The sequence below is a fragment of the Meriones unguiculatus genome, chromosome 3 (genome assembly GCF_030254825.1).
Source record: "Meriones unguiculatus strain TT.TT164.6M chromosome 3, Bangor_MerUng_6.1, whole genome shotgun sequence".
NCBI lineage: Eukaryota > Metazoa > Chordata > Mammalia > Rodentia > Muridae > Meriones > Meriones unguiculatus.
In genome coordinates this window covers 32,834,488-32,850,762 of record NC_083351.1, presented here as the reverse complement: position 1 = coordinate 32,850,762, position 16,275 = coordinate 32,834,488, and the positions used below count along the sequence as shown (strand labels likewise).

The window sequence follows — 16,275 nt, the reverse complement described above, 5'->3', positions numbered from 1 at the left end:
TAATTTTCAAAAATCTGTTACAAGCCAGGTATATGTTGTGTAAGCCTTTGATTCCAGCACTTAAGACACAGAGGACAGCCAGGACTATATAGAGGGACCCTGTCTCTCAAAAAAAACAAAAACAAAAAACGAAACAAACTGTTCTTTTTTCCACTCTGTAGGTCACAGGGATTGAATGTAAGTTGTCAGGCTTGGCAATAGGCTGTAACCTAGTGAGCTAGCTCCTTTACTCTGCTCCTGAGCGCTGAGATTACAGACCAGATATGCACCACTACAGCTGGTGCTGGGGACCTCAAGGGCCTGATGTGTGCTAGGCAACTTAACAACTGAACTGCATCCCCAGTCCTCAATTTATATTTGGTCTTGTTTCAAGACAAATGTTTTAAAGATTCTTTTTTGTTGTTTTTGAGACATGGGTTTTGTTTTGTTGTTTTTTGTTTTTCTTCTGTGTAGACCAAGCTGGGCCTTGAACTCACAGAGGTCTACCTGCCTTTGCCTCTTCAAGAGCTAAGATTACAGATGTGCACCACCATGCCTGGCAAGTTTCTTTTTCCTTAAGTACTACTTTGTTATATGTTACAGATTTACTCAAGACAAAATGTTAATATTATATGCTGAGTGGGCTTTGAAACTGTGCTGGGTTATCCCCTCCCTCCCCCACTACTAGTCATACATAGGTGGAGATCCTGAATAGATTACTCTGAGCCTCTTTAGCTTCATTTTTTGCCACCTGTGTGTGTGTGTGTAGAAGAAGGAAGAGAGGAAGAGGAGGAGTAGAAGGCACGAGAACAAGTCAATTTGTGATTTCAATATAGTAAAGTGAATATTCTTTAAAATATTCTTCAGAAGTGGTTGAGGTTTTCTCTGACTAGTATATGATCAGTGTTTTTATTTTGAGACAAGATCTCATTATGTAGCTCTGCTTGGCTTGTACCTCGCAGGTCTGCCTGCCTCCCAAGTGTTGACATTAAAGTATACACTACCATGCCAAACTATATGATCAATTTTATGATTGTTCCACAGACACTCAAGGAGAATATGGTATAGCTGAAAGGTATATATCTTTACTTAAACTTTGTATATACTTGTTTTAATTCTTAAATATTAAAAATATATGAAAAAAAGTAGACTTAACACTCAGCTTGAGAAACAGCCATTACACAAATACCTCTAGCACCTTCTATTCTAGCTCCTTTTCTCCATTTCCCCATAGATAGATCTCCTATCTTGAACTTAGTATTTTGTAGTCCATAAACTTAACGCAGTAATAGGATTTGTCAGCAGAGAACAACCTGTCCAAAGGTACAAAAGTTCTCCTATTAAAAACGTTTAGGATGGGCATGGTGAGACATGCTTTTAATCCTACAACTCAGGAGACAGGCAGGTGGATCTCTGTGAGTTAAGAGACCAGTCTGGTCTACAAAGTGAGTTCAAGAAAGGCAAGGGCTATACAGAGAAACGCTGTCTCAAAAAAAAAAAAAAAAGTTTGTAGCTCCTGGAAGAACATTGGGAATTGGCCAAAGAAATATTTGTCCTCTTAGAACATACCAAGTTAGATCAGAAGAGCTTAAGTTGATAGTTATCTAAAATATGTATGGTATAAATACATGAGGCAGACAGATTGTATTACCTTTGGATAGTGTCTAATAAGTAAGTAGTGATGACATCGGCAGTATTTCTACACGCTGTATGATTCAACCAATTAGGTAAGTTGGAAATCTAGATGTAAAAAGACCCAGTAATTGGCATTTACCTTTGGCTACCTGGAGAAATGGTTGTATTTAAAAATAAAAAATAAAAAATTGGGGGCTGGAGAGATGGCTCAGAGGTTAAGATCACTGGCCTTTCTTCCAGAGGTCCTGAGTTCAATTCCCAGCAACCACATGGTGGTTTTCAACCATGGGTAATGCAATCTGGTGCCCTCTTCTGGTGTACAGGCACACACCCAGGCAGAACATTGTATATATAATAAATAAATAAGTATTTAAAAAAGTATATTGAGAGTTGTAAAACCTTTAAAGAACTTGCAAAGGTTAGGTGTGGGAAGATATACCTGTAACCTGAGCTGCTTAGAAGAGTGAAGCAGGGACAATACTGGGCAGCATAGTACTTTCCTTGTCTCAACAGCAAAAGAACTTATAGCCATGTTATTTTAGGCACTGAGAAATTAATATCTAAATTGAACTTAAGGATTTTGCTCTCAAGATCTTGGTTTGATATTCATTAGCAATTAGATGTGACTGGTTTTGCTTCTAATTCTGTGTTTGGTTTTGTTTGTTTGTTTTTCCCCTCATTTCTAGATTGGCAGACTCAAGTGGCCTTTTTAATGATTGAGTAATGATGGAGATGGACCCAAATTAGAAAGTGATTTCTTCAATAAAGCAATAGAAGATTCTTCATTTTACTTCTGGAAGCTCAGTTCAGTTTTTGGGAAGGAGGAGAACAAGTGAAATACAGAAAATTAATAAGAAGAAACCCTCATTTTGGAATTCTCTTTTTCCTTTACCCTTTTCTACTTACAATTTTGCTTTGAATTTATAAATAGTAAAGACCAAAGAAATAGGATATATATTTAAGAGCTTTATACCAAGAAATTTGCCTTGAAAGCTGCTATTCTGTGGCAAGAAAAATATATCAGGTTTCTGTTGGATTCCTTTTTCAAAAAAAAAAAAATTCTTATATATCTTTAGATTTTGAAGGTTAAGACAGATACAAGCATATATCTCCACACTGTTGTAAGCAGTTGTGTAAGATAATGAGATTTGTGTTTTAAGGGCCTTGGTTGTGCATATTTTGCCACTGGAATTGATTGCCCAGATCTCTTATAGTGCTTTACTATTACATTTTTGGTCTACCACCTTGATGACATTTCTTGCCCACACCTGAGATCACTTGTCTTTCTAGTTATGACCTTGTTATGAACAGTATTTGTATTCACTGTGCAAATGCCCATGTTTTGCCTATTTAAGCAACATCATAGTGCCATTACTCAAGGAAGTTGAATGAGGTGAACGTAGACATAGCTTCCCCCCTTTCCCCCCCTTTTTAAATGTAACAAATAACTTTTTATGTTCCCCTTCCCCCTTCCCCTCCCCCTTTCCCCCTTTAGAAAAGTATCAGGAACTAGGTATTCAGGATGAGCAATTGAGAGGATTAAGAGGGTGGGCTACACAGAGCTGGGCTTCTTTGTGCTTCATCACAAGGCGTGCTGCTGGCCAGGCTGCTTAAGCACCCTTTTTACAAGAAACCTCGTGGGAGATACAGCTGGCAACTTTGGAAACAGGACCACAGAGGTGACTCTCTGAGGGTAAATATCCATGTGTCTTAACTTTTGGAGAAAACATACATTGAGTATGTCATTTTTAAAAAATGTGTTTTGTTGTGCTGTGAAGCATTTAATTTTGGAGAATGTTAGTGATTCGGATATACCAGTGAATCTCAGAAAAACTGATACAGTTTGATGTGGGAGGAAATGTCCCTAAGGTAAATAGAAAAGTTCTTGAAGTTCTCAACCTTCCTAATGCTTTGACCTTTTAATACAGTTCCTCATGTTATGGTGTAACCTCCAACTATAAAATTATTTTTGTTGCTATTTCATGACTGTAATTTTGCTGCTATTATTAATTATAGTATAAATATCTGATACCTGACCCCTGTGAAAGGGTCTTTTGACCCCCAATAAAATCTTGACCCACAGGTTGAGAACCACTGTTCTATATGTATCTGTGGTACTTTTTTTGTTTTTAATTGTTAGAAAAACTGAGGAATGCCTTTACTTCCTTCCTGTAGTCTCCTGAGATTTGGAATCTTGAAAGTAGTCTGTAGACAGATTCAGAGAGTAGGTCTGTTGTAAAGGATTGTACATTAATCACAGACGCCTTTACACATTGGTAGAAGCATGAGTTATTTGTGTTCTCTTCTGCAGATCCTGGCCATGAGGTTGGATGCCTCATCTTGCTGAAAAGACACTGGACCTAAATGGCGCAGCATGACTTTGTTCCTGCTTGGCTAAATTTCTCAACGCCACAGTCAGCTAAGGTACTAGCTGGTCTTTGCTACTTTGTGGGTTCTTTTTCCCACCCCCATTTCATCCTCTAACACTAGATAGAGAAACAAGGATAGAAGGAGAGAGGAATTAGGAAAATCCCTTAGTCTAATTTTCTTTTGATTCTATTTTGACAACTACTAACCAAGACCAACGTCCCTAAATGACCAACAGCAACCACCCACCCCGAGGTGGGGGGCAGGCGCTAGCATTCATATACGCTCTGAAAAGTTTCCAGAATTTCAAGTGTCACATAATCATAAAAACTATCCGCAGCTAGGAAAATGATGGTTCTGCTAAAACAAAAGGCACATGATAATCTGCTGTTTCGGACAGTCCAAAGCAGCCCCACATCCCTACACTTGGGATTAAAGTGAAAAGGCACATTATTATCATAATCCTGTGTATTTTAAAGAAACCAAAATTTGAGAATTCTCAAATGTCACTACAAGGTACTGTCTTCCATTCCTATGGTAACTACACAAACATACCAATTCTTTCATCTGACTGGTGTGTAGCTTCTGTTTTGTGTTTCAGGCTGTGTTGCTGGTTTTGTTTTGGTTATTTTGAAGAGTTTTGTTTTTCATACATGTCCTACTGTTCCTCAGGATTTTAAGCATCTTCATAAACTTACCATTCTATTAAGAGGGAATCAGTAATTGGGGCTATAGAGAATGCAGCAGCAGTTAAAAATTACTTAATGCTCTTCAGAGGACCCCGGTTTGGCACCCAGAATCCACAAGGTGCCTCAGAACAGTCCAGTTCCAAGGGACCTGACTCCTTTTTCTGATCTTTTTGGGCAGCAGGCATGCATGTGGTACACACAGATACATACATTCAGGCAAGACTTATGCATGTAAAATAAATCAAAAAAATTTTAAGAATAATTAATAATTATGCACTTCACATCAGTGTGTACCTTGCCAGTGTCAGTGTCTCTCTCTTTCTTTTTTAACTTTTTTTTAATGTGCATGTGTAAGTGCCCTTGAAGGTCTTTGAAAAATGGCTGGTGCAAGTCTGTTTACAGGCTAAGACATATAGAATCTCTCCTTTTCTGTTGTCAGGGCAAAAACCCAAAAAGGTTCATGATCAAGGAGGATCAATTGATGATGATGAATGCTTTGCTTGCCTGCCTTTCCTCACATTTATGTAGATAGTGCCAGCAAAATTCAGGGAGGATCTATCTTTCCAGCTCAGTTCACTAACTCTTTCTCTGGATTCATCTTCATAATCATATTCGGGATATGCTTTTTTAGACACCCCATAGGCTCGTGAAGCTGACAACTTAATCAGCCATCAGTATCACAGGTATAGGATATATAGAAAGCTCGGGATGTAGCTCACTTTTTGACCAACTGATTTAGAGCCTAATAAGAAACTGAAAGAAACTGTATCTTTGCCTCTATACTTTATGATCATAGTCATCTACAGCCACCTTTGACAAACACGGAGAGCACCTATCCCGTGGAGAAGGTAGATTTGGAATAAGCCGTCGTCGACATAATTCCTCTGATGGCTTTTTTAACAATGGACCTCTTCGGACTACAGGAGGTAAGTCATGTCCAGCTGTTAAGATCATATATTTAAACGACTGCTAAGAGACAGGCATGGTGGTGCACACTGTTAATCCCAGTACTCAGGAGACAGGCAGGTGAAACTGAGTTTGAGGCTATCCTAGTCTACCTATTTCCAAGACAAACAAGTCTAAATAATAAAACTGCTCTTTAGGCCAAACTCAGGCTGGGGGTATGTGCATAATCCAGAAACCTAGTTTCTATACCTCACATGTTTTTATGAATCATCTTTTCAGTTAAACTAATTTAGAAGGGCTGGGGATTTAGCTCAGTGGGATGTGCACTTAGAGCCGGACCCTCAGTTGGATCTCCAACACCAGGAGGCTGGGAGAGCTGGCCTACAAAGAAGGTTATGTTTATTAGTTTCTTTATGTGGAGGGTTGCTGGGTGTGGTGGCACGTGCTTGTAATCCCAGCACTGTGGGAGGCAGAGGCAGGCTGAGCCAGGACAGCCAAGGCTACACAGAGAAACCTTTGCCTCAATAAATAAATAAATAAATAAATAAATAAATAAGTAAATATTCTTAAAGCTCTTTTGGAAGTAACTTTGACCAAAAGCATCTGGCCCAGATATTTCTTCATTTATAAGAAATGGATAACTAACACCTTACTTTTCCTTGATATTTTAGATTCTTGGCACCAACCCTCCCTGTTCCGCCATGACTCTGTTGACTCGGGTGTCTCTAAGGGAGCATATCCTGGAACCACAGGGAATCTGTCTGGTTGGCATGGCTCCTCCCGAGGTCATGATGGTATGAGCCAGCGTAGTGGAGGCAGTACAGGAAACCATCGGCACTGGAATGGCAGCTTCCACTCTCGCAAAGGCTGTACCTTTCAAGAAAAAACACCAACAGAGTTTAGGGAAGAAAAAAAAGAGGATAAAGTAGAAAAGTTGCAGTTCGAAGAGGAAGACTTTGTAAGTATGAAGCTTTTAAATTCATAGTTAAAAGCAAACAAATAATGTCTTTTAAAAATACAGGACCCTAGAAGGCTTCTCACTTTTTAGAACAGGCTGACCTTGAATTTATAGAGATAAGCCTGCCTCTAACTCCAGAGTAGTAGGATTAAAGGTGAGTGTCAGTATGCTCAGCCCAGGACCTGTTTGAATTTATTTCTGTGTGTTCAGTTTCCTTTATCATAAATAAGACTATGTTTTGGCTGTTAACTGTAGTCAGTGAAATTTGACGCTTAGGACATAAACTCTAATTGTTTATTATGTGTGAGTGTGAATGCACATGTATTGAGACAGAGGACAACTTGCAGGAGTTGGATCTTGGAGATTGCAAGAAGTCCTTAAGGCTTGATGACAAGGACCTTTACATCTTGCTGGTCCCAAAGCACCCTTAAAATTTGTTTATATTATCATATAAGTCTGTGAATGCACACGTGTGTGGGCATGCATGCAGTAGTGCACCAGGTCTAAGAACAAGTTCCTGGAGTTCTACCTTCACTTGAGTTCCAGGGATTGAACTCGGGACACTAAGCAAGTGCCTTTATCTGCTGAGTCATCTCTCTGGCCCCCTTTTAAGAATTTAGAGATAGATCTAATTTAAATATGTCCAGTATGGTTTCTTTTTGGCATAAAATTGCTATCATTTTTATTCAGTAATTTATACTTTTTTATTATTATTAAAAGCCAGATGTGATGACACAAGCCTCTGATGCTACATGAGGAGGCAGAGACAAGCAAATCTCTTACGATCGAGAGGCCTGCTTGGTCTATATATAATTAACAAGCATTCTGGTCTAGAACAAAGCTCACTAAAGACAAACTGTTGGAAATATACTCTAGATTGAGCTGTACAAAGACAGAAAAAAATAGACAAAGGAAAAAGTTCAGATAAAAGGTAAGCAGAAAGTAAAGCCAGATTTAGGAGGCAGAGTCAGGATCTCCGAGTTCAAGGCCCACTTGGTCTACAGAGCAAGTTCCAGAACAGCCAGGGCTACACAGAGAAACCTTGTCTCAAAAAAACAAAAAGAAAAGCTAGCCAGGCCGACAACAAAAACGAATCATCTATAAAAAGAATCAAGGTTTTTCTTTCAGGTCTAGAGAGATGGCTCAGTGGTTAAAAGTATATAGTTCTCCAGGGGATTGGAGTTTCATTCCAGCACCTAGCTCATACCAACCTGGCCTCTTGAGAGCACCTGTACTTAAATATGAATATATACACATAATTAAAATTAAATCTTAAAAAAATTCAAAGTCATACCCCCTCCTACCTTTTTATGAGTTAGGGAAAAGTACAGAATACTATCCTAACACACAGTGCAAAGTACACCTGTAAGATATATCCACAGGAACTAGAGTGATGGATGGCTCAGCAGTTAAGAAAACTTGCTTTTTATAGAAAATATAGGTTCAGCTCCTAGTATTTGCCTGGTGCCTCACTGCCATCGTAACCAATTTCTAGCATAACACCTTCTCTGACCTTCTTGGTCACTAGGCATCCGTGTGGCATACAGACTTAACATACAAAGTGTTTGTGCACATAAATCTTGAAAAGAGGTTTCACAAAACAGGTAAGAAGTATAATCTATCTTAAAAGGTAATGTAACTGGGCTGGAGAGATAAGTTTTTCTGAAATAGAATAGTATTGAAAGTGTAAGTTGAAAATAAAGTCATGTTATGCAGTTGTGAAGATGCTGGGCTTGAACAGAAAGAACAACACATTTTGACAACAGAGCTTTGTGCAACTGAGAAGTAAAATTAGTAAACCCAACTTGATGGTGGTTGAGGAAAACAGATCTTCAATGGTTCACTAGCCAGCCAGTGTAACTTAGGCAGATTGCTCCATGTTAAGTGAGAGAGATCCTGTTTGACAGTAACAGAGGCCCCAGTGCCAGCTTCTGTCTTCCATGCTTGTACATACAGATACATGCACACATGTATGCCAAGACAGACAGAAACAAAATAAAGACTGGAGATATTCTTTCTAATTTCCTGACAAAATTACTAGAGAATAAGCTTCAAACAATTAGAAAGATATCAACAAAAGAGATAAATGTTAAATGTACGGTTAGTATTTGTGATTATAACTCAGTGATATGTGAAAGCTCTCTTCTGGTTCCAGCTGATTATTTACTAGAACAAGGACCTGGAGTATTTAGTTAGATAAAAGGCAGAGTTCTTACCCAGCATGTACAGAGTCGTGGATAAATGCATGAACTAACAGAGAATCCAGCATATAATAACTGTTCATAGTTTCTAAAGTGGAAAACTGTTTAACTATTTGTAATGAGAAAATAAGATAAACACATCTGAAAGTACTAATGTTTTAGTAGTATCTGAAATACTGGCATTGCTGAAATACTGGACAGTATTGTGTGTAGCATACATAGGATAAAGTAAGGTGACTGTAAGGTACAGGGGAACATCTAAGCCACCCGACCTTCAAGTTTGGGCAGGAGAGATGGCGTCGTGATTAGGAGCACTGGAAGCTATTGCAGAGGACCCCGCTTAGTTCCCATACTCAACTTCGTGGCACACAACCATTTGTAACTGCAGTTCCAGGAGATTCAGCACTCTCTGTTGGCCTCTTCCTACACCAGAAATGCATATGGTACCCAGATACACGTGTAGATACAAAACACAGAAACCCAAACTTGAAACAAACTTTAACTGGTTTGGAATTTATTAGGTATGTGTCTTTAAATTGGTATGTTCCTATAAAAAAAAAACATAAAAAGTAGAGGTCAATCCTTACATCAGTGAATAACCAGTGAGTACCTAGTTTGTGGTTTTGAAATACATTTCTAGACACAATATTTATGAAGTAACTTTTTTTTTTTTTTTTTTTTTTTTCATTCTACTTAGGAAAGATTTAAAAGCTACTAGGGCTCTAGCAAAAAGATTTGTGGGCCAGTGAGCTGGCTCCATGGACTAAGTTGTCTGCCACCAAGTGGAGAAAGATGGCTTGGCAGTTAGGAGCTGGTACTGCTCTTACAGAGGACCAGAGTTCAGCTTCTAGCACCCATATCAGGTGGTTCACAACCTATGAGTCCAGCTCCAGGAGGATCTAAACCATCTGGCCTCCACAGGAGCACAAGCATGCATATAACAAAGCTAAATCTTAATAAATACATGATCAAAACTGGGCAAGGTGGTGTTCACCTTTAATCCCAGCACTTGGAAGTCAGAGTGATCTTCTGAATTCAAGGCCAGCCTGAGTTCCAAGACAGCCAGGCCACACAGAGGAAGCCTTGCCTCAAAAACAAACAAACAAACAAACAAATAAATAAATAAGAGGTCAAAGAGGTTGTCTAAAATCATTTAAAGATAACTGCAATGGTTTATATTACATCAAATCTGGTCAGATACATTAGTTCATGATTGTACCTCAAGAATGTAAACTGTAACTTGTAGAAAATGTTCAGGAAGTAATATTTGGAAGTAAAACAAAGATGATTATTTAAGTCTAGAGAGTTATCTTTAGATTTAAAAGGACTTGGAAAGATTTGGGTAGAGAGGTAGAACTTACAAAATGTTCCTGGTTTAGTCAGCAATGTACTTGCTTTAATGAGTGGTAGTTACAGGAACTTTGGCTTATTGTCTGTGTATGGATTAATTTCTGTGTATGGATTAATTTTTGTGTGTTTGAGTGGTGTCTGTGTATCCATGTGTGTTCCATAGTCAGCATGGGGAGGTCAGAAGACAACTTTTGGCTCTTTATTTTCCCATGGGATAGTGGGATTTTACTTGGCTCATCACATTTGTACAGCATGCTCTCTTCAGTGGACCCATCTTTCTAGCCCAGTTGTCTATATCATTTTTATAAACTATGTTTTTTTTTTTATAAACTCACATTGCAGGAGGGGTGAAAACATGCCTGTAAACCTAGCACTTGGGAAGGCAAAGGCAAGCAGTTTCTTGTGAGTTCAAGGCCACTCTGGTCTGCAAAGCAAGTCAAAGCTACACAGAGAAACCCTGTCTGAAAAACAAAACAAAAAAAACTTCATTGCTAGATAGATGGCTTGGGTGTTAAGAATGCTTACTGCTCTTGCAGAGGACCCACATTTAGTTGGCAGCACTCAAATTTGGTAGTTCACAACCCTCTAAATGAGGGTTCAAAAGGATTTAATGTTCTCTAGCCTCTTCAGGCACTTGCACTCAGGTGCAAAGACATGTAAACACAAATTAAAAAAACAAATCAGAGCTGGGTGGTGGTGGCACAAGCCTTTAATCCCAGCACTCAAGAGGAACATTATGAGTTTGAGGCAGAGCTTAGCTCTTCACTAAGCGTCCACTCTGGTCTACAGAGTGAGTTTCAGGATAGCCAGAGCTGTTACACAGAGAAACCCTATCTCGAAGAAAAAAAAAAAAAAAGAAATCATTGCAATGGGAAACAGCATAAATGGGGACAGTATCTGTTTAAGAACACATACTCAGAGATGTAGCAGAACTTTTTGCTACTTTATTGGGTTCTTTTTCCTACCTCTCTACACCACCCTATCCCTTCCAACCCCCAACAGTAGGTAGGAGAGAACGAAGATTAGAAGGGGAAAGGGGCCTCTGATAATCATTAGACTACTTCCTTCTGATTGTGGGCATTGATTTCCTTGGGGTGAGTTTGATCTTTGTTGTCAGGCAACATACCAGGATCCAACAAATAACAACAGCAACAGCAGCAGAAGCAAATGGGCAATGGCGGCTGCAGCACCTCTTAAAGCTCTGGCACGCATCAAACATAAACTATCCTCAGCTGGCAAAATCACAGCCCTGCCAGAGCAAGAGATAAGTCATAGTCAGCTGCTGTGGACAGTCTGAAGCAGTCCCATATCCTGCATCTGGTATTACAACAAAAACATTCCCATAATACTTCTTTGTTTTTAAAGAACCCAAAATTTCTGGCTGGCCTGAACTGGAGCCTAAGCTGTTCTGTAACTTAGAGATATCCATCCACCTGCATATGCCTCTCCCATGCTGGGATTAAAGGTTTAGCCACCATGCCCTTTATTAAATCCTTTTCTTTAACAAAAGAACATAAAGTATACTGGGTATATACCCCAGTGATAAGTTTGTCTAGCATGTGTAAGGCATTGAGTTGACTGCAGGGGAAGGAGAGAAGATAGGTTGGTTTGTTATTAAAATCTGTTAGAACAGTTTCTACTCTGGACATCAGTGTGATTGATCCTTTTTACTCTCTGTACAATTAGGTAAGTCTAAGCTAAATTTGGCTTTATGAATTTATTGAGCTTTCAGTTCTTGGAATCATACATTTTTCAGCTTTGGAATTAATCTTTGAGGATATGTCTCAGTCATCACCTGTCAACTTCTCATTTCTCTTGCAGGGAATTATCCATTTCCCTGTCAGTAATCCTTCCCCAATAGGAATTTGGATCATACTGGACCTTTTATGATACTCTATTGGTTACTAGTTTTATCTTTGTGATAATCCTCTGAGGACAGAGGCTATTTTAATTTTCTTTGTATTCCTCATACAGTACTGAGTATAGCTTTTTTTCCTACTCTAATGCAGTCTTAGAACTTACGGGAATACTGCACATTTCACCACTCTCTTGAATATGAAGAAAGTAACCCACATTCTTTTTCTGTGGCTTTCTATGCCTCCTTTTGCATACATATCCTATAGAATGATGGGAAACTGCATATGTGTACTTTATGTATATCTATATGTATAAGAAATCCTGTGACAGAAGAAATAAAACTGAAGTTTTAACATTTAGTGCCTATTGATTTCATATTTCAACATATTGTTATTTTTAATATATTATTAAATTAGTTGGAGTGGATAACTTAAAATTATTTAGTAGCGTCTATGGTGATGGCTACTTTGAAAAATTCTAAATTAATGAGCTTTCTATATCAACCATTAATATTTTCTTTTTTCCTAGCCTTCTTTGAATCCAGAAGCTGGCAAACAGAATCAGCAATGCAGACCTATTGGAACCCCTTCTGGTGTGTGGGGTAGGTAGATTTTGCCATCTAAAAAGCACAGCTTGAAATTCTTTATTAGAGAAAAGAGAAATAAATTATTCTTCCTTTTTGTTTTTTAATTTTTTTTTTTATTAATTACACTTTACTTACTTTGTATCCCTCCTGTAGTTTCCTCCCTCCTCCCCTCCCAATCCCTCCCTTCTCCTTCTCCACACATGCTTCTCCCAAATCCACTGGTAGGGGAGGTCATCTTTTCTTTCCTTCCTTCTTGTTTTCGTTCTTAATTTGGTTCCTGCATCTCCTTTTGTCCCTTTGCTTAGAAGAGCTCTTCCCTTAGCATCCACAGATAGGAGAATATTATATTCTATGAAACCATCCAAGCATAGTAATTGTGATGGAAACAGAATACAGACCATTGAACGCTTATGGGATCCTGATTGGGACTTGGATTTTTGGTTTTTGGTGGATTTTCTGGCAGTTTGAGTAGTTTTAGCTTGAATTGTCTGTTTGTTTGTTTGCAAGTTTATTTTTAAAGATTTTCTTATATTTGGGAGAGAGAGGTGTATGAGCATGGCATGCATACCTACATACCTGTGAGTTCAGATGGCATATAAGTTCAGACTGGTATGGTAGACCCTCTAGAGCCAGAGTTACAAGTGACATGGTCCTGGGACCTGAACTGAGTATGCTGAGCAATCTCACCAGCCCTGATGGTTTTTATTGGTGGTGGATTTTTGAGACAGGATCTCAGAGATACACCTGTCTCTGCCTCTGCCAGGATTAAAGATATGTTCCACCACGGAGATCCTCCTGCCTCTACCTTCCTGACTAGTATATGGTATACAGTCTTACTTGGTTGTGCCCAGAGATCACCTTATCCATCTTAAAAGCTAAAACCCCATATGTACAGCTAATCTTTGTGATTCAGGCTATTTTTTATAAACCTAGTGGTTCATATACTACCTTCTTCCACAGTTAACCAAATGATATCTTTGAAGAAAAAAATAATAAGTAGGGGCTAAAGAAATGGCTTAGCAGTTAAGAACACTGTTCTTAAGAGGACCCAAGTTCAATTCCCAGCACCCACACTGTCTGTGACTCCAGGATTCATCACCCTCACACAGGCATACAGGAAGGCAAAACACGAATACTCATAAAAATAAATAATTTATTTTTAAAGGCTGGGACTTTAATCCCAGCACTCAGGAAGCAGAGACAGCTGGATCTCTCTCAATTCAGTGTCAGTCTTGTCTCCATAGTGAGTTTCCAGGCTACCCATAACTATGTAGTGAGACCCTGTCTCCAGAAAATAAGATAAAGGGGCTAGAGAGATGGCTCAGTGATTAAATAAAAACACGGCTTGATTCCCAGCAACCGTGTGGCCACTTAAAACATCTATAACTCTAGGGTAGCCAATATCCTCCTCTGGCCTCCATAGGTACTAGTCATACATGTAGTATGCAGACAAAATATTTGTGCACATGAAATAAGTAAATTTGAAAGCCAAAAAATTTTTGTCTGGGTGTGTTGTAGCACACCTGGAGTCCCAGTACTTGAAGAGGCAAAGGCAGGTGGATCTCTGAGTTCGAGGCCAGCCTGGGCTACAAAGCAAGTCCAAGACACTGAGAAAAAAATAAAAGAGGAAGGAAGAGAAATTTTTGGAGGTTTTTTGTTTGTTTTTCTAGTTTTGTCTTTTTCTGTTTTGTTTCAGTAGACAGTTGTGAGGACATGAGCACATGCATGCACATACAAACTATGTTTCTTATCAAAATTGACATTCTCTTTTGTCGCCACTCTTACATTTCACAGAAAATCCACCTAGTGCCAAGCAATCCTCAAAGATGCTAGTCATCAAAAAAGTTTCCAAAGAGGACCCTGCTGCTGCCTTCTCTGCTGCTTTCACCTCATCAGGGCCCCACCATGCAAATGGGAACAAAGCGTCAACCATGGTCCCAAGTGTCTATAAGAACTTGGTTCCTAAACCTGTGCCGCCTCCCTCTAAGGTATGACTGCAGCCCTTATTTGAACTCTGAAAAACAGGGTTGGTTGGAAGTCAGATGTTTTAATATATTCGTATTTTTGACAAATTATTCGTTAGATATTTACTCCTATAAATGCTTGTTACATTTATAGAGTTTTACTCTTGTCACCAGACTCTTCCAGTACCAAGTCATTAGCTTCATTTTGTAAGCTTGATCTTTGTTATTTTCTCTAATAGCATTAACGGCTGTCTGATCAGTCAAGCTGAGTACTTGGCTTCTTGCTCTTTATCTTCCTTTCCTCATTCCCTTCATTCAAGCAATTACAAAATCCCTAGTTTTTTTTCTGTTTGTTTGTTTGTCTTTGTTTAGGACTCTGGCACTTTTAATATTGCTGTATACCCTTGTTTGTTTGTTTGTTTTCACCTCTGAATTTCACAGAACTACTAAAATGATTGTCCTTAAATTGTTGATTATAGGTGGACACATTGTCATACACCGATAGTATCAGCTATTGAAGAAACTGGTCTAGGAAAATCAGTTGAGCCAAAGAGTTCAGATCTTTGGGCAACATATCAAGAAACTCCATCTCCAAGGGTTGGGTAAGGGGAGATAGTGTAACATTCTACTCCTAAATTTGTTGAGTGGTTTCAAACTATATCAAATTAATTCATCTTTTTCTGTCAAGAGCCACACACCACAGATGCTTTAGTGTGTTTTGCTGCTCATTTTTGTGTTTCTTTAAAGTATAAAAACAAACCCAGAGAGGCGGTGCACGCCTTTAATCCTCGAACTTAGGCAATGAAGAATCTTACCTGTCACTAATCAGTGCAGTGATCTATTTTTATTGTTTTTCATTATGCATGGGTATTTGTGTACCTGTGTGTGTGTTAGTTCAGGTGCCCTGGGAGGCAAGAGGCACTAGATCTCCAGGATTCCAGGAGCTGGAATCAATTACAGTTGTGAGCCATCTAAATGGTGCTGGGAACTGAGTTCCTCTTGAAGAACACCTAGACCTATTAACTATTAAGCCACCTCTCCAGCTCCCTGCCACCACCTCTGCTGCTTTTTTGTTTTGTTTTTTGTTTTATATTGGTTTTTGAACACAAGGTTTCTCTGTGTAGCACTAGTTGTCCTGGAACTGACTCTAGACCAGGCTGTCTTTGAGCTCAAAGATCTGCCTGCTTTGGCCTTCCAAGTGCTGTGATCAAAGGTATGCACCACCCTACTTGACCTATAAGTATATTCTATTTCATTGCCTCTTTTTTTCTCTTAACTAGGAAGAAATTACTCTTAAACCTTATGCCATCATCTTTGTGAATCCTATCATACATATATACAAAGATCTGATTAGTCCTTACCTCTCCATCATTGCATAGCACTCGGTCTATACAGTTGCATCACTCATCACATCAATTTATTTTCCTTCTTTATATGTAACCTTAAGGTTGAAAATACTCATGTCTAGCACATTTGAAAAGACAAAATAGTTGCTTGGATGAGTTCCAGTCTACACAAATTCAAGTGAAATATGTTGAGTACTAAGAGCAAGTCCTACCGAGCAGCATCATTTCAGTTTCCATTCTTCAAAATGTGCTTGTTCTTAAGAGCAGTACAAACTAGTACCATTTATGTTCTTTGTGCTACAATGGCTGAATATGGTACTACAGGTTCGAAATTAAACAACAGATTTTTTTTTTTAAGATTCTAAGTGCATTTCTATTAAGTTAGTTTGCTAACACCATTGGCCTTCTTGTTCGGATGGAAGGGTATCCTGAGATTT

At 38.8% G+C, this 16,275-nt stretch overlaps 1 protein-coding gene across 2 annotated transcripts in view; it reads left to right on the top strand.

Annotated features, from left to right (window-relative positions):
* The window catches only part of Gpbp1l1 (GC-rich promoter binding protein 1 like 1), a 47,132-nt gene that overhangs the window by 17,807 nt on the left and 13,050 nt on the right, over window positions 1–16,275 (top strand). For both annotated transcript variants that reach the window (XM_021633398.2, XM_021633396.2), the window contains exons 2-7: window positions 2,301–3,307; window positions 3,926–4,038; window positions 5,467–5,596; window positions 6,248–6,534; window positions 12,471–12,543; window positions 14,323–14,516. In XM_021633398.2, the coding sequence (XP_021489073.1) occupies window positions 3,979–4,038; window positions 5,467–5,596; window positions 6,248–6,534; window positions 12,471–12,543; window positions 14,323–14,516 (744 nt within the window). In that variant the 5' untranslated portion in view covers window positions 2,301–3,307; window positions 3,926–3,978. The remainder of the gene's footprint in view (window positions 1–2,300; window positions 3,308–3,925; window positions 4,039–5,466; window positions 5,597–6,247; window positions 6,535–12,470; window positions 12,544–14,322; window positions 14,517–16,275) is intronic.